Source organism: Phocoena phocoena, chromosome 1 (genome assembly GCF_963924675.1).
Source record: "Phocoena phocoena chromosome 1, mPhoPho1.1, whole genome shotgun sequence".
In the NCBI taxonomy this organism is placed as follows: Eukaryota; Metazoa; Chordata; class Mammalia; order Artiodactyla; family Phocoenidae; genus Phocoena; species Phocoena phocoena.
In genome coordinates, this window is record NC_089219.1 from 26,600,005 (window position 1) to 26,624,009 (window position 24,005).

Here is a 24,005-nt window from a genome sequence, read left to right on the forward strand (position 1 = left end):
TGATTCAGTAAATAGCATCAGAATATCCCTACTGGTGGATGCTGTGAGGACCCACTCAGACGCCCTTTTAGGACTGAAGGACTTCTTCCCCCAGCTGCTGGCAAACAGCCCCTTGCTGCGAGCCCTCTTCAGACTGCCTTGGTTAAAGAGTCCTCCCACCTAAGGTCATGCTCTCTTCCTGGGGCAGCCTGCACCCAGTGTTTGGTCAGTGTGGAAGTATAAAGTCCTCCTGCCCTAACTTGTGACAATCTGAAGGGCCACCAAGATTCAGAGCTCTTTGCAGGGTCAGCTGAGGCCTTCTCTGATACTGCATCAGAGATCACCTTCTCCATCTTCCCAGCCCCACTTCTTCTCCTCCTCTTGCCTCCCCTCACTCTCCCCTCCCCTTCCCTTCCCCAGGTGGTGATCCCAAGGGCATTCCCGAACAAATCTCCATCTCAGAGGTGCTTCCCAGGGACCCTGACCTTTGAAACTATCTTAAAGAACCAAAGAAAAACAAACAGTGGAGAAGAGGCAGGCACACATAGGTAGCCTGGTCCCTTGCGTTATATTCATTCCCCCTGTACACACTCCCATTATAGGTCTTATCACACTTTGTTATCCTTGCTTCTTTATTTCTCTGCCTCTCCAGTAGACTCTCAGCTCCTTGTAGGCAGGAACCACAACCTTTTCTCCTCATACCTCTACAATACCTGGTATGAATGTGGAGTAAATGAATTAGTGGATGCTCACCTGGACAGAGGCAGCTTTTTAATAAGATGACAAGATGCTGAGAAGTGCTTCCTTAAAGGAACAGGCCTCTCCCCAGCTCCTGGTTCTAGGCGAGTGATCAGAAGGTTCACTGCAGTCCCTGGCTATACTCCTCTTCTCCCCCCCCAACCCCAATTCAGCCCAGGTATGAGACGGCTCAGGTTGTAGGCACTGTGCCAAACTTGCCCACCCTGCCCTCCTGGGCTTACTTTGGCAGGTGGGCATAGAGTTGCCGAGGCTCCACTTGCCATTGGCCTGACAGCGGATGACCCTCTGGCCAGTGTAGTAGTAGCCAGGGTCACAGATGAGCATCAGCTGGGCCTGGAACTGGTACTGCGTCTCAAAGATGAGCCTCCATCGGCCGTGTTCCACGCTGATGCTGCTGACGTCGGGACAGGTCACAGCTGGGGAGGTAAAACGCAGAGAGGATTAATAAATTAATTATGGAAGATGCTGACAACCCAGAGCTGGGGACTGGGAGACCGTAACGCAGTAATGATGAATCCAAGAGCCGTTCGTCCCCAGGCAGGTGTGGTCAATGAGTGAAGTGAGCTGGGTGGGGAATTAGCAAGCTGGGGTGGGCAGATATGCCAAATTAAAAAAGAAGGGGAGGGCTTCCCTGGTGGCAGTGGTTGGGAGTCCGCCTGCCAATGCAGGGGAAACGGGTTCGTGCCCTGGTTCTGGGAAGATCCCACTATGCCGCGGAGCGGCTGGGCCCGTGAGCCATGGCCGCTGAGCCTGCGCGTCCGGAGCCTGTGCTCCGCAACGGGAGAGGCCACAACAGTGAGAGGCCCGCGTGCCGCCAAAAAGAGAAAGGGAGGTGGCACTCAGTCAGTGTTGACTGTGGATGTGAGACTGCAAATTCCAATCGGTCAGACCTGCCTTTTTCAAGAGAAGCTAGAAATACGAATTTTTATGTAAAATTTTCTGATTTTAAAATGTTGGGAAGAAATTCAAAAATTTTTAATAAAGCACTGCATAGGCCAAAGAACCAAAGCAAAACAAAAACAAAACCACAAAACCTTGTATCTTCAGACTAGATATAGCCCATTAGGCTGCCAGTGTGTGACTTTGGCCTTAAAACCGAAGTATATCTCTGTTATTTTGGAGTTCTGTGATCAAAGGACATTCATGCCAACTTTCTGACAGTTTTTCCACCTAAAAGGAAGTGGACCAGTCATTCCTCATTCTGTGATGGTTTATGGAAACCTCTCAGGGAGCAAGGGTCTATCAATGCATTGAAGCAGTTTCAAATGGGAACCCAGGTTGGTAGACGGCAGTACCCACTTGTCTCAGCTCTCTGAGTCCCCAGCTTCCATGGGCATGTCTCTTCCCATTACTGGATTTTTAGCTCGCTCCTTGCAGGAATCTTTTCAGCTGCTTATCCAGCCCTTTGACACACCCCCCTCCCCTACCCAAGGACTCACGGACACACTGTGGGGGCACATTGTGGTTGCTCCATAGGCCTGTCTCCAGACATTCTGCAGTGGCCTCGGCACCTGCCTGGAGGTGGTAGCCTTCGCTGCAGCTGTACACAGCCTTGGTCCCCACCGTGTACTCTTTGCCAAACACCATTCCGTTCTTGGGGGCCTCAGGAAGCCCACAGGAAAGAGCTAGTGGAGGAAAAAAATGTCATGAGCATGTCTGCTTCAAGGATGGTGTTCTGAGAACATATTTTTATCTTTGCTCTCCCTTGAGGCCTTAATAAAATGATAGTAAAGACCAATAAGAGGGAAAAGCCTCATAACAAAAAAGAAAATGGGAAGATCGGTAGAGGAGATGAAAAAAAAAAGATTTGGAAGATGAAATGCACATAGAAGTGTGTTGATGGATTAAATGGAGTTGAGAAGCTGCAGCAGAAAATATACAGGAGGGAGCTACGGGGTGAGACCAGTTCTCCATCCCTTCTCACAAACACAGTGTAGAGACATTCAGGCGGCCATTCTCCAAACTAAACAGAGAGGGTTTTCTTACCCACTGAAGGAAAAAAAAGAAAAAAAAAAAAAAGGAAAGAACTCCCTTGAGAGAATTAGGGATGCTGTGGTAGAAGTAGGCATCCTGGGATAAAGCTCTTTTAATCCTTAAATATAAAGGCTCTCAGCCTAAAGCCTGCCCCTCTGTCTGCTTATCTCTGCCACATACTCAACTTCTTATTCATGGGAGAGACCTAGTGGGCAATGATAGCTGCATATAATAACAGCAGAGGTAACCCACATCTGTTACCTGGAAAAATCAACCTAGCCCTTACTTTGAAATATGAACAATTAAAGATCACTATACAAATGAAAGAAACCAGCAGCATGAAAGTGATAAACAAAGATAAGATTAAAAAGAGAAAGAAAAGTCTCCTTTAGGAAACAGAACTAACTCAGGTAACAGAAAACATACAACTTTAAACTTCTCGTCTTGAGAAAGTCAAGGTGACGTATAATAAAATGAGAAGAGAGGGCTTTGAAAAGAGAACAACAAAAAGTGAACAAGGAAGGGCCCTGTTAAGTTAAAAATAGGATCACCAAAATACGCATTAAATAGAAGGGGTGGAAATTGTAGACAAAGATATGGCTGCCTGCCGTTTCAGCAAACAAAGGATACTGCAGCCATCTCAGCCCTACAGCCACCCCCAATGGTGAGTGCTAGGGGAGCTCAGGATGGAGACACATAGGCTGCCCCCTCAGCAGCGGCCCTCGACAGTGCACCCTGAGGGGATTCAGGAATGGAAAGAACAGGATGCTGGCCCTAGATAGCTAAGGTGCATTTCAAAGGAATGATTTCAAGGAGCCCTGACTCTGGCATCTTGTACAGAGAAAAGCGCTAAACTCATTAACCTGAGAGGTCCGGTTTTCTTTAATTAATAGTAATCTTTTGCTGTCCTGACCACCTGGTTTTTGTTGCAAAAACTCCTATACATCCTGGCTCTTCCCTTGCCACCTCGGAGCAGTCCCTCAGAGCTATCTGAGAGGCTGTCTTCTGGGCTTAAGTCTGTTGAATAGAAACATAATTTTCAACTTTTAGGCTGTGAAATAAAATTCATATTTTATGCAAGGCAAGAAAAACTTAAACAAAAAATTTTCTGCCTAGTGTGCATGGTGTATCTGCCTTATGTCTCGACAAAACCTCCCCCATTGTCAGACATACCTGCTCAACCATAAAGAGCTATGTTCTCCTACCATCAACAAGGCAACCCCTTAAAAGATAACATTCCTCTTGATCTCGTAAGGGGCCACGATGACATTTAGGTCCGGTTTGTGTAAACCGTCAATAATACGTCATTTAACGTAGAGCCCTCTGCTCCAAAAAACTTATATAACTCTGACATCTAACGGGTGGAACAGTTCTCAGAGCTTTCTGAGATGCTGTTTCTGGGTTATAATCCTCACATTTGGCTCGAATAAAATTTTCCACTTCTTTCATTGATTGACTATCGATTAATTTTTGTCGACAAGGTTGTGCATTTTTTTTCAGTCGACAGTTTTGGTGACTGACGAAGGGACCTAGAGCAGACTTCTCTCCTTCACCTGAACTCTACGAGGGTCTGGAATCTGCACCAGCAGAGGCCTCTGGCGCCCATCCGCCTCCTCGGAGAATCCAGACAAATTCGGGTGAATCTCTCCTGGTTCTTGGAGCTCCTGATTATTGGTTGAAGATCCTGAGTTTTATTTGGTGGTGTCTAACAGGTACCTGTCTCCGCATTTGAAAGATACTAGGAGAGCCCAGTTGAAAGACACTGGGATTTGCTCAGTCGAAAGGTGCTGAGCGGTCTGGGCTGAGTGGTCAGGGAGGAGGCTGACCTGACGTTTTCCCTCAAATCAGCTGCCTATGCGAGAACGTGTTGGGATAAAAGTGCAAATATTACATGAGAGCCTTTAGCTCCGAAGAAGGGACATCTCCTCCTGGCCGAGAAGGGCTTTCTCAGGCAACTGAGAAACTTGCGGGAGTGGTGGAGGCAAGTCCTCACGCTGTGCAGTGGTCCCACGGGGATGCAACAGGGAAGAGCCAATTTTGACTGCATGTTGGATCTGTTTCTTTGACTTTAGCCTCTGCTTTTCGTTACTTTCTTTCTTTCTTTCTTTTTTTTTTTTTTTGCGGCACGCGGGCCTCTCACTCTTGTGGCCTCTCCCGTTGCGGAGCACAGACTCCGGACGCGCTGGCTCAGCGGCCATGGCTCACGGGCCCAGCCGCTCTGCCGCGTGTGGGATCCTCCCGGACCCGGGGCACGAACCCGTGCACCCTGCATCGGCAAGCGGACTCTCAGTCACTGCGCCACCAGGGAAGCCCTGCTTCCGTTCTTATAATCATACATCATGGCCTCTCTCAGGGAACCCTGCCCATCTGTGAATGGCTGCAAGAAAGAAGAAATTAACACTTCCCCTCCCCAAGGCTGGCCATGTCAGGAGATGTTTTGCAAGACTGACGGCTCTTCTTACTTTACTTCCTCCCCGCCTCTCCCTCTCTATTCTGCCTTTTTACTTTACTTCCCTCTCTGATTCTATAAAAGAAATTGACATCCAGACTCTTATAAGATGGTTTTTTGGGGACCCTAGTCCGCCATCTTCTCGGTCTGCCGCCTTTCCGAATAAAGTCGTATTCCTTGCCTCAGCCCCTCGTCTCCCGATTTATTGGCCAGTTGTGCGGCGAGCAGAGTGAGCTTGGACTCGGTAACAAATCTGGCTGAGCCAGCTGGGAACCTTGCTGCTCGTGGCTGGCAGGTCCCTGTTGGGGAATATCGGGGCGAGGCCCTAGCAGCTGCCAGGATCATTTGTCCTGAGGATCTTCCCTTCAGAGTTCCCTGAAGCAGCACCGGCTACCCCAGCACTGGGCAGTTGAAGCAAGGAACCGACAAACTTCGACGAGTCGACGGACTCGATTTTGGAGGGTAAGTCGCTCTGGCGTGCACACAGGGAACATATTCCCCCCTCTGTTTGGGCTTTTCCTTTATGGGACAAGCCAATCTGGTTGGGGTACCCTGTTGGAGAGGGGAATTGTTGTTGGACTCTACCTGATTTGGGAACTAGTTCGTTGGTTTTGGTCTTGGTTTTGTTTTGGTTTTGTGTGCATCGATGCTAGAATTTGTTTGTGCCTTTTGTGTTGGAATTTGCGTCTTTTGTGTTTTGATGTTATCAAACTTATAAAAATGGGAAATACTCCATCTATCCCGAGAGAGCGCCCTCTGAGGCGTATATTAGATAAATGGGCAAAACATAGCCGTGAGCCTATGACTAAGAAAGACATGATATACTCTTGTAATAGGGTGTGGACCCAATATACGTTAGGATCAGAAGGACGATGGCCCCTGAATGGCTCACTCAATTATATGATCTCACAGTTAGAAGTGTTTTGCAAAACAGCAGGGAAAAGAGATGAGATTCCGTATGTAGAAGCATTTATGTTATTGCATCAGGAGGAAAAGGAGTCAGAGGGCTGCCACCTTATGGTGCAGCGATCTGAAAGAAAACCTAAGAAGGAACTTATTCTACAGGGGGAAGAGGGAAAAAATTAGAGTGGGGACATGTTATTCCAAAACTTAACCCCCTCTCCAGCCTATCCAGCTCCCCCAGTGGCTGAGCAGTCTTCACCAGCAGGTGTTCCACCTGCACCCCCCCAACCCCCTGCTGCCAACATATTCACCACCTCCTGGTTCCCCTACCCATGGGGATCAAATAGCAGTTTCTATAGTAACCCCTGGAGCACAGGAACCTGGTTTAGTATCACCATCTAAGACCCAGTAGAGCAACCAATTTGGACTGGGAGCCACTTCTGCAGCAGGGCAATTTCCCTTGCGCTGATATCCTGTAAGAGGCCAGGGGACTCCTTTAGACTTGAGGCGTCCAATTCTAATTTCCCCTCAGGAGCCCCGGGTAACTTTGACAGTGGGGAACAAGTTGGCTGACTTTCTAATAGATATGGGTGCCACATATTCTGTGGTAAACATCAAGGTGGCACAGAAAACTTCTCAGTCTATCCCGGTCAAGGGAGTTTCTGGAGAAGTACAAAACCGTTCGTTCTTACAACCTCAGAATGCCAACTAGGGGACCTCACCCTACAGGGCCATGGATCCCGAACATATGTGGATCCCTCCTCCCCCAAGGTCCCGGACCTTTGGGCTATGCATTTCATGGCCCAGTCTGCCCCAGACATCAGGAGCAAAATTCAGAAAGCAACTGCTGGTCCTCAGACCCCAATGAATGATTTGTTCCAATTGGCTTATTTGCTTTTCAATAATAGGGATACGGCCGAAAAGGCTGAACGCACCCAGAGAAATAGGAAAAAGGCCCGAAAGATTGTAATGGCTTTGTCTGCTCAGAGACCAACAAAGGGGAAACAAAGTCATCCTAGGAGAAACTTGCCTGTATCTTTGAGATGCAAATGTCCTATCTGGTCTTCTCAGGAACCCTTAACTCTGCCATCTTTTTAAAATGCAAATTTTGAAAAAGAGGGTAAAGTAATTTAGAACCTGTTTTCCATAAATATTAGTAAAAAGGGTTTAGCCATCTAGACAAGTGAGGTTGATTTGTTCCATCTGCCAGAAACCCAATTTTAATCCAGCCTCTTTTGTAAATTGATGGGTTTTACATTGCTGTACCCGACTCAGGGCTGAAATTTTGAAATGAGAGCTATGATGTCTCTCTGTTTGTGTGTTTGTATGTGTCTTTGTCTTTGGATAACATTGCTGCGGTTAATCTGTAAATGATCTCTATTTAATTGGCTTAAAGAAAAGTAAGTGCTTACAAACCAAACAATTCTAAATACAAGAGAAATTAAGATAAATGGGTTTTCAGGTTCACGTGAACTGGGAAATATTTAGTATTAAATTAATACCTGGTATTATGTTTGTTTGTTGATCTAATTAATATAGACATGTCTTTAGAGCCATCAACATTAAGTATAATACTTTCACTGCACCTAGGTTTAATAGAAGTTAAATAAAATCTTGTTATACCTGTTGCAAATTTGTCAGCAAGAGAAATAACTTGATATGATGAAACTTTAAAGTAAGTGGAAACGAGATAAGAGCTTTTAGGTAAACTCTATAAGAATAATTATGTTCTAAAAATCATCGAAAATAGTTTCTCCAGATTTTGGTAACTATTACTTATCTCTTGGTTTTCACTAGAAATTAAGGTTTTTAAGAGCCGGGGATTCTAATTTAAATATATAATTAAAGCTATTGAAAATAATAAAACATTTCAGTATGGTAGAATGTGTGCTTTCAGTTAAGAAGGTATGAGGAATGGAATTACATTTTACTGAGAAAGTTTTATACAAGGTCAGGATTAACTAAATTTAGACTGAAGTTAACTAAGTAAATGGATTCTGTTAAGTAAGCTAATACAAGACGAATTTGATCTCTCTCTGTTAGAAGTGATCCTTTTTGATAACAGATTGTATGAGTCTCTGTGCCCTTAGGTGATCCGTATTTGTTTTCTTTTAATCATTTTGTGACTTTGGTTAAATGAGTAAGTATTGTTTCACAGTGACCTATGATCCGGTTGTGTTTTTTTTTTTGTTTGTTTTTTGTTTTTGTTTTTGCGGTACGCGGACCTCTCACTGTTGTGGCCTCTCCCGTAGTGGAGCACAGGCTCCGGATGCGCAAGCTCAGCAGCCATGGCTCACGGGCCCAGCCGCTCCGCGGCATGTGGGATCTTCCCGGACTGGGGCACGAACCCGTGTCCCCTGCACCGGCAGGCGGACTCTCAACCACTGCGCCACCAGGGAAGCCCCCCTGTTGTGTTTTAAAACATTTTTGATATTTTTAACAAACTTCCCAAATATCAAAATCTGACTAAAGCCTTTTAGCCTCCAGCTGACTCTGGGATACTTTGAAACAGCATCTCTGAGACATCTCAGAGAGAGAGGAATGTCAAACTAAGTTTATTTGATATGTTAAATTACTTCAGAAACATTGTCAAGTGATTGGAGATGAACCTTAGGTTATAGAATATTTAATATAGATATTCCAAAATTTATACGGAATCCCTAACAGCTGATATGATGTCCTGATATGTTATCAATCATAATTCTAGTTATTCTAAAATGTTATATGTCACAGAAATATCTGTTTCCTGCTATTTGCATTGTACTCAAATCTTTAACCATGCTATTTTAAGTTTTGTCCTGATGCTTTAACAAAATGAAGATTTTCAAGAAGACTCATAAAAAGGAACTTTTTGACAAATATAAGTTTCTGATAGCCTTCAGATAATATCACTGGATTGGGTGACAAATGACAAAACTAATGGAAAACCTGATAACTTCAACCGGATCAACAGGAATGAATCAATGAACTAGTAAATATGGGACTGAATGAACTGGCAAACATGATTTATAACTGTAAGGCCAACTGGCCCGAGGCGGGGGAACGCAATCAGATTCACAGGTTGCATCAGACGGAAACTCTCCGGACCACCCAGTTCCAGAAACTGACCTGGAGACTTTCCGGACCACCCAGTTCCAGGAAGTGACCTGGGGACTTTCCACCCGGCCCAGCCTTCCAGTCTTTCGAGGGGTGGGACTAACGGTCCCCCACGATACCCGAAGAGACCACCAAATAAGGAATACCCTACGCCCTCCCAGATTCACCACACCCCTTTCCCTTCTTCTCCTATAAAATCTTGCCCAACCCTCGCCCGGGTGCGACTTCTCTGGCCCCTTTCTCTCGGACCAGTGAACTTCGCCCGGGGGCGCTCCCTAATAAAGCGCACTTGAAGCTTTCCTCTGTTTCGCGGTGCCGTTTGTTAAGATCCGACCTTACAATAACTTTATGACTTTGGGAAATATACTGGCTTTAATCTTTGTTTTTCAGAAAAAAACCTTTTCTCTTATGCTATGACCTACAACAAGTTGATAAAGTATGCCTTTGTAAACAAAGATGAAACATTTATCTTTTTCTCTCTACCGGGTTGATCCTGCCAGTAGCATATCTCAAAGATTAAGCCATGCATGTCTAAGTATGCATGACCAGTACAGTGAAACTGTGGATGGCGCGTTAAATCAGTTATGGTTCCTTTGGTCACTTGTTATTGGAACTGGAATTACAACTAGTAATATATATATACTTATATATATCGTATATACTTATACGTATATACTTATACGATTATACTAATCGTTTTAATTTGTTCTTGGTTTCTAAATTGTTTGTGCTTTGTGTGTCCCTGCTGCGCTCTGTCTCTGTCAGTGTTCCTAGCTGCATTACTTATATCCTGTCTATTTCATAAGACTGTTGTCTGTTACAGTGCCTAGTGTGTAACCAGGCCCCCAGCAAAACTTCTCACATTTATAACATAAAATAGTTGTAATAGTGTGATTCCACGTATGGGAAGAAGCAACAAGGGAAAATGTCTCCTCATCATAATTAGACAGAGGATCCAGAGAATCTTTAACTATCAATAGGGCCTAATCCAAAAATTAGCACCTGGAGTGGCATATCAACAATTTTCGCCTGACCTGGGATGAGCCTCCCGGCGCTGTGGGACAAAATTTGATCAAGACATGTCTCCCAAATATTGGTCAAATTCCCCTCCAAAGTCAGCCGGTGAACCCTGAGGAAACTCAAGAAGGAGAAGAATACCTGCCATCTAGCAGGCATCAGATCGCAGCCATTTCCTACGGTGAGCCGTGAAGAAACTCAGAATGTGAAAATACAGGATACAGACCCCAGATGGCTGTGGTACATATCAAAGGAATGATTTCAGTGAGCCCAGACACTTGCATCTTCTCATACATAGAAAAACGCTAAATTTTTAAACTTGAGATGTGGCCTCCCAGACGTGAGGACTCAAAATTCCCGATAACTCTCAACTTTCTAGGTTGTGAATATTTTTTAAGCCTACAGGTGTAAAGCAGACACTTCCAAAGAGGAACAAAAGAAGACAAATCTCATCATTTGGATCACTGGCACCAATGGCGGACACTCCCAGAAAGATCCATCTGACTGAGCAGTTAGAATGGTGGTCACCCCTTTTCCCACAAGATTGTGGAATGCACATTCACAGTGGGGAACTGTAACAGGGAAGAGCCAATTGTGACTCCATGTTGGATCTGTTTCTTGGACTTCAGCCTTTGCTTTTTGTTGCTTTTGTTATTATAATCGTACATCATGGCCTGCCTCAGGGAACCCTGCCCACCTGTGAATGGCTTCAAGAAAGAAATTAACACATCCGCTCCCCGAGGCTGGCCATTCCAGGAGATGTTTTGCAAGACTGATGGCCCTTTTTACTTTACTTCCCTCTCTGATTCTATAAAAGGAACTGGCATCCAGACCCCGTAAGATGGTTTTTTGGAGACCCCTGGTCCGACATCTTCTCAGGCTGCCAAACTTCCAAATAAAGTCGTATTGTTGCCTCAGCACCTCGTCTCCCGATTTATTGGCCTGTCGTGCGGCAAGCAGAGCGAGCTTGGACTTGCTAACAGGGAAACCAACTCATTTTAATTAAACAACTTTCTCTGCACGAATAAGAACCGGCCATTCCGTGATCTGAGCACCCACAGTGCTCGGGAGGGAGAACCCGAGACAAGAAGAGGAGCTGAAACAACTCTAGGGTAGAAACCTAGAGGCATCAAGATTATAAGGAGCACATTGGCCCACCACACAATTTCACTAGGAGCTTTTATCCTCAACAAATTCAGCTTTAAAGAGGGAAATAGAGTCTCTCAAAGAAAAAACGAGGGGCATCAGAAAGCCAAACTCCAGCTAACACTCCAGCCAGATTCATGTCTTATACTTGCAAGTACCTAATTAATTGGGAAAATTATATCAAAGGAGAGCTCAACCTAAAATGGCCAATATGGGGCTCTTTTATTGCGTATGCCGTTAAGTTAAAAAAAAAGCCAGCTTGATAAAACATCTTTTCAGAATTCTGACCTTAAAAAAACAAAAGCTCGGGGCTTCCCTGGTGGCGCAGTGGTTGAGAGTCCGCCTGCCGATGCAGGGGGCACGGGTTCGTGCCCTGGTCCGGGAAGATCCCACATTCTGCGGAGCGGCTGGGCCCGTGAGCCATGGCCGCTGGGCCTGCGCGTCCGGAGCCTGTGCTCCGCAACAGAAGAGGCCACAACAGTGAGAGGCCCGTGTACCGAAAAAAACAAAAACAAAAAAACCCCCCCAAAACCCAAAAGCTCTTCTAGGGGGAACTTGCATTTCTCTTCCTGTGTCTTTGAGGTGTAAATCTTCTACCTGATCTTCTTAGGTGTTTTGTGTGTGTGTGTGTGTGTTTTCAAAAATTGGTCTCTGCCATCTGAGAGGTGCACATATGATACACATCTGGCAATCAAGTAGACTGGGATTCTGAACCGTCTTCTGTCTGACTGTGCCGACTCTCAGCGGCTTTTGCGGTCTTAACCTTTGTTGCATCAGCCTGTACAGTGAAGACCTTTACTTTCTTAGACTGTTTTGGGGAGTAAACTTTCTAGATCTTGTGAAGGCTACATCCTTCACACTTTCTTATGGGGATGCCTCTTGCGTCTTATTGATTTGAGTCCGCTATTTACATATATCTCATTAATGGCCAGATTATGGATCCTTTAAATTGGAGAAACTTCTAAACTGATCAATGTTTAGAGAACTTGCATTATGAAGCGCTGTTTTATTGGTCCTTTGGGGGTGGGGGAAACAAATTAGAAGGTGGAAAAATATATAATGGTTAACCTAAGAACTCCTTTAATTTAAAACAGACAAACAAAAACTGGTCTGGGAAACCTTATTTCTGGTCTCTGATTCCCCTCAATGGGTCTAACAGATGCTAATAAAAACATTAGAATAACTGAGAGGCTATCTTCCAGGCTTAATTCTGCCAAATAAAACATAATTCTCAACTTTTAGGCTGTGCATTTTTTTTCAGTCGACAAAATGAAAAGTAAATGAAATTTCCCAGAATATAGACCAAAAAGACAGAGACTGAAAATGAGAGAGAAAAGGACTGGAAACACAGGGAATCAGCCCAGGAGGTCCAGCAGGTCTGGGTTGCAGGAAAAGAGAACAGAGATAGTGGAGGGGATGGAATGATCATAGATGGAAGTTTCCCAGAGCTGGAGAGAGACAGTGTTCAGATTGAAAGGTGCCAAAGGCAGCTCATCTCACTGCCCCTCCCTGGCCCTTCTCTCTTGGATAACTGAGAGGACAGAAGGTAACCTCTTAGCCTGAGAGACTACCAGGCTGTCTAGTGATCTCCATCACACACCACAGTCCCCCAAACCCAGAGGGACACCTCCCGTGGGTAGGAGAGGAGGGGGGAGAATCACAAAGTACCTGAAAGCTTGTGGTGGAATGAGGCCTCTGAGGGAGAGAATGCGTACTGAGAGAACGGGCAGGGGAAGGAGAGAGAAAGCGTTAGGATGCATAGACTCTCCAATGTGCTGTGTTTGTCAGTGGAGAAGTATGGTTTGGAAAGCAGCAGCAGGAAAGGGAAGCATGCCAGGCCTTTCGCCCTGGGTTCTGTGGGAAATAGGGGATGAGCCCCCTCCCCTGAAAGGGCCACAGCATCTGTGTTCTCAGATGAGAACCACAGTCTCCGTGGAGGAAGGAAGTGAAGAGAGCCTTCTGGGCGGTGACTGAGGGTGTACACTTGTTGGCCATGGAACCAGGATTCCAGAGAGCACGGAGGGAATGGCAGAGAGGGAGGGCATCGGAGAGGAACTGGGGCTGGGGCTGGGGATGGAGAGAAGCAGCACAGAGCAGTGTGGGGATGAGTGGACAGAGCTTGGTTTTGGGAAGTGACAAAAGATAGAGGTGAGAGGCCTGGTTGCTTCCAACTAGAACTTTGGGAAAAAGACTTGTCTGTGTGGATACAGTTAGAAAAATGGAAACTGAAGCCAAAAGATGTTTGCCACTTGCGGACAATCAGTTCTCTGTGAACTTTGCTTAAAGCATCAAAGAGAATATCAATGATGCACTGCTTCTGTTCTTTGAGAAAGCTCAGGCACAGGCCCGAGAAGGTTGTGAGGGTCAGAGATGACAGATGTCATTAAAAAAGTACGTCACCATGCTGGGAACCAAAACACAAGAACCTCAGCCTTAACTGATTTCTTGTTTTTGTCTATATAATTGGTAAATTTTTTCTTTCTTTTTTAAAATGCAGTATATAATGTTGAGAATCTGGGAGGAAAGACAACAAGCTGCTGGTGGAGGTATAAGTGAAGACAAACTTTTTGGATGGCAACGAGTATCAAAAGCTGTAGACTTTGTATATGTATGATTCAATAATCTCATTTCTGGGAATTTATTTTAAGGAAATAAATATGGATGATCCCAAAGACGGAATTATAAGGATTTTAACAGCAGCATCGTTTATAGTAGCAAAAAATACGGAAAGTCAAATGACCAACAATAGGATGATACTTGAGTAAATGACAGTTTGTCTATAATGCTACACAACCATTGCAAATATTGATGACTAAGTGTATTTAATCATGTGATAGATGCTAACAAAATATGAAGAGATTTGTACACCAATAATGCCATTTTTATAAACAATATATGAACGACCAAAGGAAATATTAACAGCAGTGATTTCAGTTGATGGGGTTATAGGTCATTTTCACTTTTTCCTTGGCATTATCTATAGTTTCTTTTTTCTTCTTCAGATTTCTAGTCTGAATGTATATTACTTTAAGGAAAATAAAATCCCATAAATGATCAAAAGCAATGCATGCGAACTTCCTGGTATATATCACGTGCTTGATCTCTGATGACCGCGTAGGTGATGGTCACTGTTCACCCTGCTTCCCTCTGCCCCTCGTCTCCTCCCACCGGACCTGGCACTTCTGCCAGCCCCAATTGCTTTGCATATTTTGTGATCTCTCTCAGAGTCTGTGGTTTTGCAAACGCTTTGGCTGTTGCCTAGAATGTTTTCCTTGCCAATGCCTGGCCCCCAACTTTCCTTGTTCTATGAGCCCAAGCAACCCCTCTTCTGGAAGCCTCCTAGCTGTACAGGAGCAGGTAGGTCCCCTCTTAACCTTGGGCTCCCACAGTACTGTTTGCACTCCTGATATAGCACTTCCTTCCTCTGTCATTTGGCATTTTTGTGGCTACATATCCATCTCCCCCCCTTCTCTGAAAACACTGACGCTGTGTTTTACACATCTGTATATCCCCAGGGCTTCAGATGTTGTGGATCCTTTGCTGAAAGAATGAATTAATTATCTATGAGGAAGCCCACATTTGGAAGTGATTGGTCCTGGGACAAGCCCAAGTTGCGGGTAGGACCCAAGCCACCTGTCACCTCTTTCCCACCTGCTTCTCACCTTGACAGAGAGGAATGGCCTCGCTCCACAGGTGGTAGCCCTGGGGATGCCGGGTGCAAATGGCCATGCTGTGTCCCACCAACCGGTAGCCGGCGTTGCAGCCAAAGTGGATGGAGCCTCCAGGCTGGGTGCTGGTCTGGCCCAGAAGGAAGCCATGGAGTGGAGCCCTGGGCAGGCTGCAGTAGGGAGCTGGATAACAAGATGAGGGTCAGGGGACCACACACAGCGGGAAGACAGAGGTGGTCCTTCCTGCAGGCCCCGCCCCCTTGCTTCTCCCTCTCCGTCCCTATCTTCACCACTGCCAGGTCCACTGCTGGTGAGGAGGTTGATACTGAAAAGCAGCCAGTTTAGGAAAGCCAAAGAAAAGAAAAGGAAAGAAAGGAAAAGAAAGGAAAGGAAAGGAAAGGAAAAGAGAAGGGAAGGATAAGAAAGGAAAAACAGGAAAGGAAAGAGAGGAAAACAAGAAAGAAGCAGCTCCATGAAGTACTGGGTCCGCTTTGCACCTGGAGGCAGCGCTAGCTGTGTAGCTGAGTTCAGGCTCTCGAATCCCACCACGTCCCAAAGGGACACAGAAAATAGAACCCAATGGGGTTGGTTCCAGAAGGGTGTGACCGCAGGGGCGAGGCCTCTGGAGTCAGGGCGGTGCTCAAGTCCCATTTCCCACCTTTCCACAGTTCTGTGACTTGGGACAAGTGACTTGAGGCGCTTTCAGGTCCATTTTCCTCACCTGTGTATTGCGATTGGCAATGCCTCCCTCATAGGTTTTGGGACAGTTTAAATGGGATCGTGTCTGTAAAACCCCCAGCCCAGTGCAGGGCACTCAGTGCTCAGTAAATGGTCCCTGTCCTGCTTTCTGCTGTGTGTGGAGGATGGGGGGAGAGAGAGCTGTGGCAACCCAGGGCATCAAATCCACAGTCCTAATGCCCCCTCAACATCTGGCTTCAACTTATTTCATTCATTTATTCAACAGACAGATAGAGAGTGTCTATTATATGCCAGGTGCTGTTCTAAGGGCTGGGGATACAACAGTGAAGAGAACAGACAAAAACCCCAGCCTTAGAGAACTTGGCAATAAAAACGTCTGCCAGGGATGCTCGGGGGAAGTTCTGTGAGGCCGGGAAAGAGGGATGACCAAAGGAGCACAGAGAGCAAGCCCGTTCATCTGCTCTAAGAGTCCTTGGCATGGGATCAAGGTAGGATGAAGATGACAGGACCCTTCCTGCATCCTCCCCACGGTATGGTCCTCTGGCCTCTTACGTGACCACATCCCTCTGCTGGTGAAATTGATGTTTTAAAATACCTCCTTTTCAAGCCAGAAACGCTTCCTTACTTCTGCTTTGCCACCTGTGTCCTGTTTATGTGGTATCTACAAGTCTACCTCGGTCAAGAACAAGAATCTCAGTTATAAAATATACTTAATCACAGTGGTAGAGGCATGTACAGAGTACACGGCTCTACTGTATTTCCATTAAGGACTCATTGTTTCACCACGTAATTAATTCACTTTCTATGTGGCGTATGTATTGTAATTACAACTGACTCATTACCCACAAATAGGTGATTAATCTTTAAAAACATCAAGGGAAGCACAACTCCTTAATGGCTTTTAGTTCAGAGTCTAGCAACTAGCATAGTGAAATGCTCCTCAATTGCTTTATTCCTCTTTTGCGTTAGTAGCTTCTAGGAACTCAGCCTGAACCTCCCTGACAGATGGCTCAAGGTCTCTTTTCCATCATGAGGAAACCGAGGCCTGAAGAGGTTGAGTGACAGAGCCGACTGCCGACCCTGGGGGGCGTGAAGGTACCCTCCTTCTTGTGTGCGTGGGGGAAAGGAATTTGGGGTCCACTTTGCAGAGGAAATGGACGCTGAGATAGTAAAGCTCCTTCTCCTCCCAGGCTCCCCTCAGCTTCATCTGGCTCGTCCCCCCACCACCCCCAAAGCCATACCTAAGAGTTTCTTAAGATTTCGATAGCCCGCTAAGTTTGGGTTGGTCTTCCAAGTCGGCAGCCCATGAGAAGAGATGGATTGAGACAAGGGGCAACTCAGGCTATAATATGTATATCTGACATCCCTTCTAACCAATATTCTTTGAAAATTTGTCCAACGTTTGTTTGGAACTCAGGCTAAATGCAGCCAGGGGAAAGAGTGCTGCAGGGGGACTGGCGCCTGGTGGAACTCGCCATGGTCTTAAGTAATTCATTTCTGCTCCCAAGCTCACAGAGCCAGCCAGCAGTTCAACGGACCCACTGCCCTGCAAAATGGGCAGCAAGCAGCTTTTCAAATTTTCTTTCCAGCGACAGACAGTAATCCCCGTGGTGGGAGTTCAGATAACGTTGATTTTCTCCATCTCATTTTATTTCCAAGGATATTTTTGGGCTTCTTGTAGATGGCTGGCTGTTCAGCTATCCAGTTGGATTGGCCCTCGATCTGACACTGCCTATGAGATATGGCTTGCAGAGCAGAAGAGAGGCTCCTGGACTTGGAATATAACCCATCGTTTGCTGCTTTTCTAAGATTTGCCAGTTGGGGACCCACATCTTAGGGTTTTTTGGCTTAAAGGACCTTCTATTAACATTTCAACAGTGTTAGGGACGGGACCACCTATAGGCCTTATCAGGTCATATACAATAAACTTATCCAAAAGACACAGGCTGGCAGTATGAGCAGAAAGAGGGAAGAGCTTAAAAGTGGGGAGAGGTATAGAAAAGGGGGAGGTGGGAAAATGTCAAGGACACTGTGCAGGCAGAGGTGAGAGTGCCCACGAGGAGAAGAAAGGCTGCCAGTCCCCAGGCGTGTGGAGGAGCTCGGCCAGGCACGAGGACATAGCCCATGGCTTATTCTTCTGGGTGAGAAATGTGAGGGGCTCGGGGGTTGTGGCCCTTCTCATGAGTCTTTATGTTTTACTCACCTGCATACCGAATCTTAAAGCCCTTCCGATTGTAGGCATGGTCAGACGACCAGCGCAGGTACACAGAGTTGCTTGAGCTGGTGACAATCAGGGGAGCTGAGTAGTTCCCACTGAGGGCTTTCAGCAGAGGACTTTGTCCTGAGGGACCTGGGAGGAGAGTGTGGACACAGGATTACAGACTATCACAGCTATCAGAGATACCAGGTGTGATACCTTTAATGTGACCACCTCCGATTTTCCCCTCCTCAAGTGTAGACGTGAAGATTTGGGATGGTAACTCAGCACCATCACCGGTCCATCTGCTCCTCTCTCAGTATCCACAGGCTTTGCTCTAGGTGCTCTCCCCTCCTGAGCCCTAAAGCAGGGATCCAAGAAGTCCCTGACAACACATAGCTGTTGGCAGGTGAGATGACACCTATTTGCCATCCTGGGACTTGCCCACAGTCAAGCAGCGGGTTAAAAGAAGAGCTGGTTTTCAACCTGGGAACATTTTCTATCTCACCATCCTACTTATGCGTACTAAAAACAGTTCAGTCCCTGCCACATAGAAAAAATATTTATGAATGAATAGATAGCAGTAAAGCTAGAGGAAAACATGATCATGTCTCAATGCCATAAATAACATAGCTCCCCAATGGTCCCTTCCAAGGCTCTTCCAGAAAGGCCTCCCTGTTCTTTCTCTCTTCCTTAGATGCCTGGAAGTGCATCCCAAGGGTGCTGATTCAAGGGAGGCAGAGTACAAAGCTAGATAATCCAAAACACAGGATTTATTATCCTGGAAAGAGCCCTAAGTGATGGTTCTCATATGCTGCCGAGACAGCTCTTGGGAGCTTGGCAAAAGTAATAGACCACATTAAACAAAGGAGAGCCATCAGAACTGCTGGACAAACTATGAAGGAAGGGGTCAAACGGCTCAGAGGAATGGCATGCTGGGATAGGTCTGCTGTATTAGACCAGAACACCCACCAGCTGACCGTGACCTTCGGGAGGATCTGGGGGACACACCAGTTCCTAAAGCAATAAGGAATGCACTGCTGAGGGGGTGAGGACAAACATCAACAACCTGAGAATTGGCTGTCCTCTGTAGGCGGAAGCTGATGGGAGGAGAGGCTGTCACCAAGCTGGGCTTCCTAGTATTGATGGGGAGGAAAGGAGCCTAAATACAGAGGCCAGGCAGAAGTACTGGTTGGCATAATTACTAAAATGGGCAGCAAGGTTGGGATGGCAGCCAGGAGGGCCTGACCTGCAGGATCTATGGAGGTGGCTGACACAACATGGTATTCCTAAGGGCAAGATAGATGGGCGGCCAAAAAAAATGAACATATGAAGAAAACAGATCATGAATATATAACCAAAAGGGTGTAGAAAGTTCCAATCCCTGGAGTAATTTGGAGACTTGAGCCAGGTTTCGTTTCTTACTCCAGAATACTTTGGCTGAAGGAGAGGCTGGGTCCTTATGAAAAAGGACCCTACAAAATAACACCGGTTGGATCCGGTAGTGATTCCCGAGTCTTTATCCCAAAAGACCCACCACTATTAATTCAGGTAACTGAACATTGGGGAAAAGGGAATGTCTGGATATTTGGAAGACTTTTGTATACAGAGTGTGTGAATTGATGCTGATACCTGGGACCCAAAGCACTATTATGGCTCCTTTGTTACAACAGGGTTATATGAGGGATGGGATTGGTAAGAAATGGAGTCTTGTCCCCAAAACTTAAGCCAGTAGTAGCCTCAACTGCAGTAGCTATGCCAGATGTAGTATATTCATTAGAGGAGATTATCATAGCTTTGGTTATATGAAATGCAGTTATTGATCTAGCAATGCATTCTTTTCTATACCCGCCAGAAAGGAGGATTGTAAGCAATTTGCATTTACATGAGGGAGACAACAGTATACATCCATGGTCTTGCTCCAGAGCTATGTTAATTCTCCTGCTCTGTCATAATGTAGTATGAAGAGATGTGGACCATCTGGACATCCTGCAGAATACAGCTTATTGATTTACTATATTGATGACATCGTATTAATTGGATCTGATGTGCCAGAAGGGACAATTAGTGTAGATGCCTTTGCAAGACACACGCTCCAAAGGGTAAGAGGAAGCCTACAAAGAGTCAGGTGAATTTTTTAGGATCCTGTGGTCTGGGGCATGCTGAGACATATCCTCCAAATTAAAGGGCAGGTTATTGCACCTTTCCCCTCCTACCACCAAGAGAAAAGCATAGTGTTTGGTAGACCTCTTTGGGTTTTGGAAGCAGCATACTCTTCACTTGGGAGTGCTGTTATGACTCATTTATTGGTTGACATTCAAGGGGCTAGCTTTGAGTGGTGGCTAGATTAAAGAAAGGGTGCTGTAGCAGGTCTAGGCTGTAACATGAGCAGGCCTGCTCATACAACTCATCAGCTTCCGTGGCACTGGAGTTTCTGTGGTAGGGAAAGACCTTGTGTGGAGCATCTGGAAAGTCCTAATTGGGAGGTTGCATCATAGACTCCTGGGGTTTTGAAGCCAGTCTGTGCTATCTTTAGCAGGGCACAAGTTGATTTACTTACCATCAAAGATCTCAAACTCATCATACTGCTTCTCACTGAGAAAGTACTCCACTGTGAGGGTGATGTTATATTCGGGCTCCACTCTCACCAGCCAAGAGCAGGTCTGGAACTGGGGATAGCTTCCCGGGTAGCTCTGACTCAGGATCACACCTGTGGAGTCTGTCAGAAGCTCATTCGTTGGGCAGTGCACTTGGAGAAAGAAAGAGAAATACCAGGTACATGGGATGGAGATGGAACGAGTGCCAACACATTGGCTTTTCCCTGGTGAACAAGACAACCATTGGAAAACCAGACGGCATTTGGGCACATTCAAGCAAGACTCCAATACCCATCATTTTACTGCTCCATGGCATGAGCTGGTCTCAGATTCTGTGTCAACGTTACTATATTGCTGAGACTCAGGCTTGGTCAGTTGGTTGGAATCACTTCTTAGCTCAGATATGGGCTTTGGAGCAGGTGGGAATGATACGTACATACAGATAACTGTAAGCCATCCTCGAATCCAAGAGCTAAATGAGTTTGATTTGTACAAGGAGAGTATAGGGCAGAGGTAAGCCCATGGGATTTTGAGTCAAACACACCTGGATTTATAGTCCACCTCTGTCACTTACTACCTGTGTGGTCTTGAACAAATTATTTCCTTTCTGTGCAATAGCTTCACCATCTCCAACCCAAAAAGATAACACCTACCTTACAGGGCTGTTGTATTACACAAAATGTTATATAATTATATATTATTTTAAGGTCTCTTTTTCCTTAAAATAATCTTTTAAGGAAAGATTATTTTAATCTTTAAAGATTAAAAGATTAAAGATTATTCTTTAATCTTTAAAGATTATTTTAATCTTAATAAATTAAGATTATTTTATTATTATAATATATAATCTTAATAAGATTAAGATCATATAGTATAATATAATATATTACCATATTATACTAAATAATATATGTATGGCATGCCTCCATAAATTATAGAGATGATGATGATAATTACACCAGGAACAGAAGGAAACAGCAGAGCGTGGCTGTGACCTGATTAGTAGTACTAAGATATCTAGAAAGAAATTGAAGATGAAACAAATAAATGGAAAGATATTCTGTGTTCATGGGCTGGAAGAATTACTATTATTAAAATGTCCATACTACCTAAAGCAATCTACAGATTCAATGCAATCCTTATCAAAATACCCATGGCATTTTTCACAGAACTAGAACAAATAACTTCAAAATTTGTATGGAAGCACAAAAGACCCTGAATAGCCAAAGCAATCTTGAGAAAGAACAACAAAGCTGGAGTTATCATGCTTCCTGACTTCAAACTATACTACAAAGCTACAGTAATCAAAACAGTATAGTACTGGCACAAAAAGTGACACATAGATCAATGGAACAGAATAGAGAAAAGTAAGTCCACACATATATGGGCAATTAATCTATCCTAAAAGAGGCAAGAATACACATGGGGAAAAGACAGTCTCTTCAAGAAGTGGTATTGGGAAAACTGGACAGCTACATGTAAAAGAATAAAACTAGACCATTTCCTCACATCATATACAAAAATAAACTCAAACTGGATTAAAGACTTAAATCTAAGACCTGAAATCATAAAACTCCTAGAAGAAAACATAGGTAGTACACTCTTTGAAATCAGTCTTAGCAATATGTTTTTGGATCTGTCTCCTCAGGCAAGGGCAACAAAAGCAAAAATAAGCAAATGGGACCATATCAAACTAAAAAGTTTTGGCACAGCAAAGGAAACCATCAACAAAAATGAAAGGGCAGGCATTTCCTCTTGGTTAGTAAGCTGAAAGTCTTTAACATTTGGAGATGATTCCTGGTGACTTTGCCTGAGCTCCCAGAGCCGTGTGGCTGACAGGGTCTTGGTGCTCTGGCCCAGTGTCAGGCCTGATTCTCTGAGGTGGGAGAGCCGAGTTCAGGACATTGGACCACCAGAGACCTCGTGGCCCCATGTAATATCAATCAGTGGGAGCTCTCCCAGAGATCTCCATCTCAATGCTAAGACCCAGATCCCCCCAACAGCCAGCAAGCTCCAGTGTTGGATGCCCCATGCCAAGCAACTAACAAGACGGGAACACAAACCCACCCATTAGCACACAGGCTGCCTAAAGTCATACTAAGTTCACAGACATGCCAAAACACACCACCAGATGCGGCCCTGCCCATGAGAAAGAAAAGATCCAACCCCACCCACCAGAAGACAGGCAGCAGTCCCCTCCACCAGGAAGCCTACACAAGCCACTGAACCAAACTCACCCACTGGGGGCACACACCAAAAACAACAGGAACTATGAACCTGCAGCCTGCAAAAAGGAGACCCCAAACACAGTAAGTTAAACAAAATGAGAAGACAGAGAAATATGCAGCAGATGAAGGAGCAAGGTAAAAACCCACCAGACCAAACAAATGAAGAGGAAATGGGCATTCTACCTGAGAAAGAATTCAGAATAATGATAGTAAAGATATCCAAAATCTTGGAAACAGAATGGAGAAAATACAAGAAATGTTTAACAAGGACCTAGAAGAACTAACGAGCAAACAAACAATGATGAACAACACAATAAATGAACTTAAAAATTCTCTAGAAAGGATCAATAGCAGAATAACTGAGGCAGAAGAACGGATAAGTGACCTGGAAGACAAAATAGTGGAAATAACTGCTGCAGAGCAGAATAAAGAAAAAAGAATGAAAAGAATTGAGGACAGTCTCAGAGACCTCTGGGACAATATTAAATGCAGCAACATTCGAATTATAGGGGTTGCAGAGGAAGAGAAAAAGAAAGGGTCTGAGAAAATATTTTAAGTGATTATAGTTGAAAACTTCCCTAATATGGGAAAGGAAATAGTCAATCAAGTCCAGGAAGTGCAGAGAGTCCCACACAGGATAAATCCAAGGAGAAACACGCCAAGACACATATTAAACTATGAAAAATTAAATACAAGGAAAAAATATTAAAAGCAGCAAGGGAAAAGCAACAAATAACACACAAGGGAATCCCCATAAGGTTAACAGCTAATCTTTCAGCAGAAACTCTGCAAGCCAGAAGGGAATGGCAGGACATATTTAAAGTGACGAAAGGGAAAAACCTACAGCCAAGATTACTCCACCCAGCAAGGCTCTCATTCAGATTTGATGGAGAAATTAAAACCCTTACAGACAAGCAACAGTTAAGAGAATTCAGCACCACCAAACCAGCTTTACAACAAATGCTAAAGGAACTTCTCTAGGCAGGAAACACAAGAGAAGAAAAAGACCTACAAAAACAAACCCAAAACAATTATGAAAACGGTAATAGGAACATACATATTGATAATTACCTTAAATGTAAATGTATTAAGTGATCCAACCAAAAGACACAGACTGGCTGAATGGATACAAAAACAAGACCCATATATATGTTGTCTACAAGAAACCCACTTCAGACCTAGGGACACACACAGACTGAAAGTGAGGGGATGGAAAAAGATATTCCACATATGGAAATCAAAAGAAAGTTGGAGTAGCAATTCTCATATCAGACAAAATAGACTTTAAAATAA

At 44.8% G+C, this 24,005-nt stretch overlaps 1 protein-coding gene across 1 annotated transcript in view; it reads right to left on the minus strand.

Annotated features, from left to right (window-relative positions):
* CSMD2 (CUB and Sushi multiple domains 2) overlaps positions 1-24,005 on the minus strand; it is a 661,886-nt gene that overhangs the window by 54,202 nt on the left and 583,679 nt on the right. Inside the window, exons 47-51 of the mRNA XM_065872671.1 lie at positions 20,448-20,636; positions 17,894-18,040; positions 14,986-15,174; positions 2,178-2,363; positions 960-1,154 (exon numbers count right to left, since the gene is read on the minus strand). Of these exons, the coding sequence (XP_065728743.1) occupies positions 960-1,154; positions 2,178-2,363; positions 14,986-15,174; positions 17,894-18,040; positions 20,448-20,636 (906 nt within the window). The remainder of the gene's footprint in view (positions 1-959; positions 1,155-2,177; positions 2,364-14,985; positions 15,175-17,893; positions 18,041-20,447; positions 20,637-24,005) is intronic.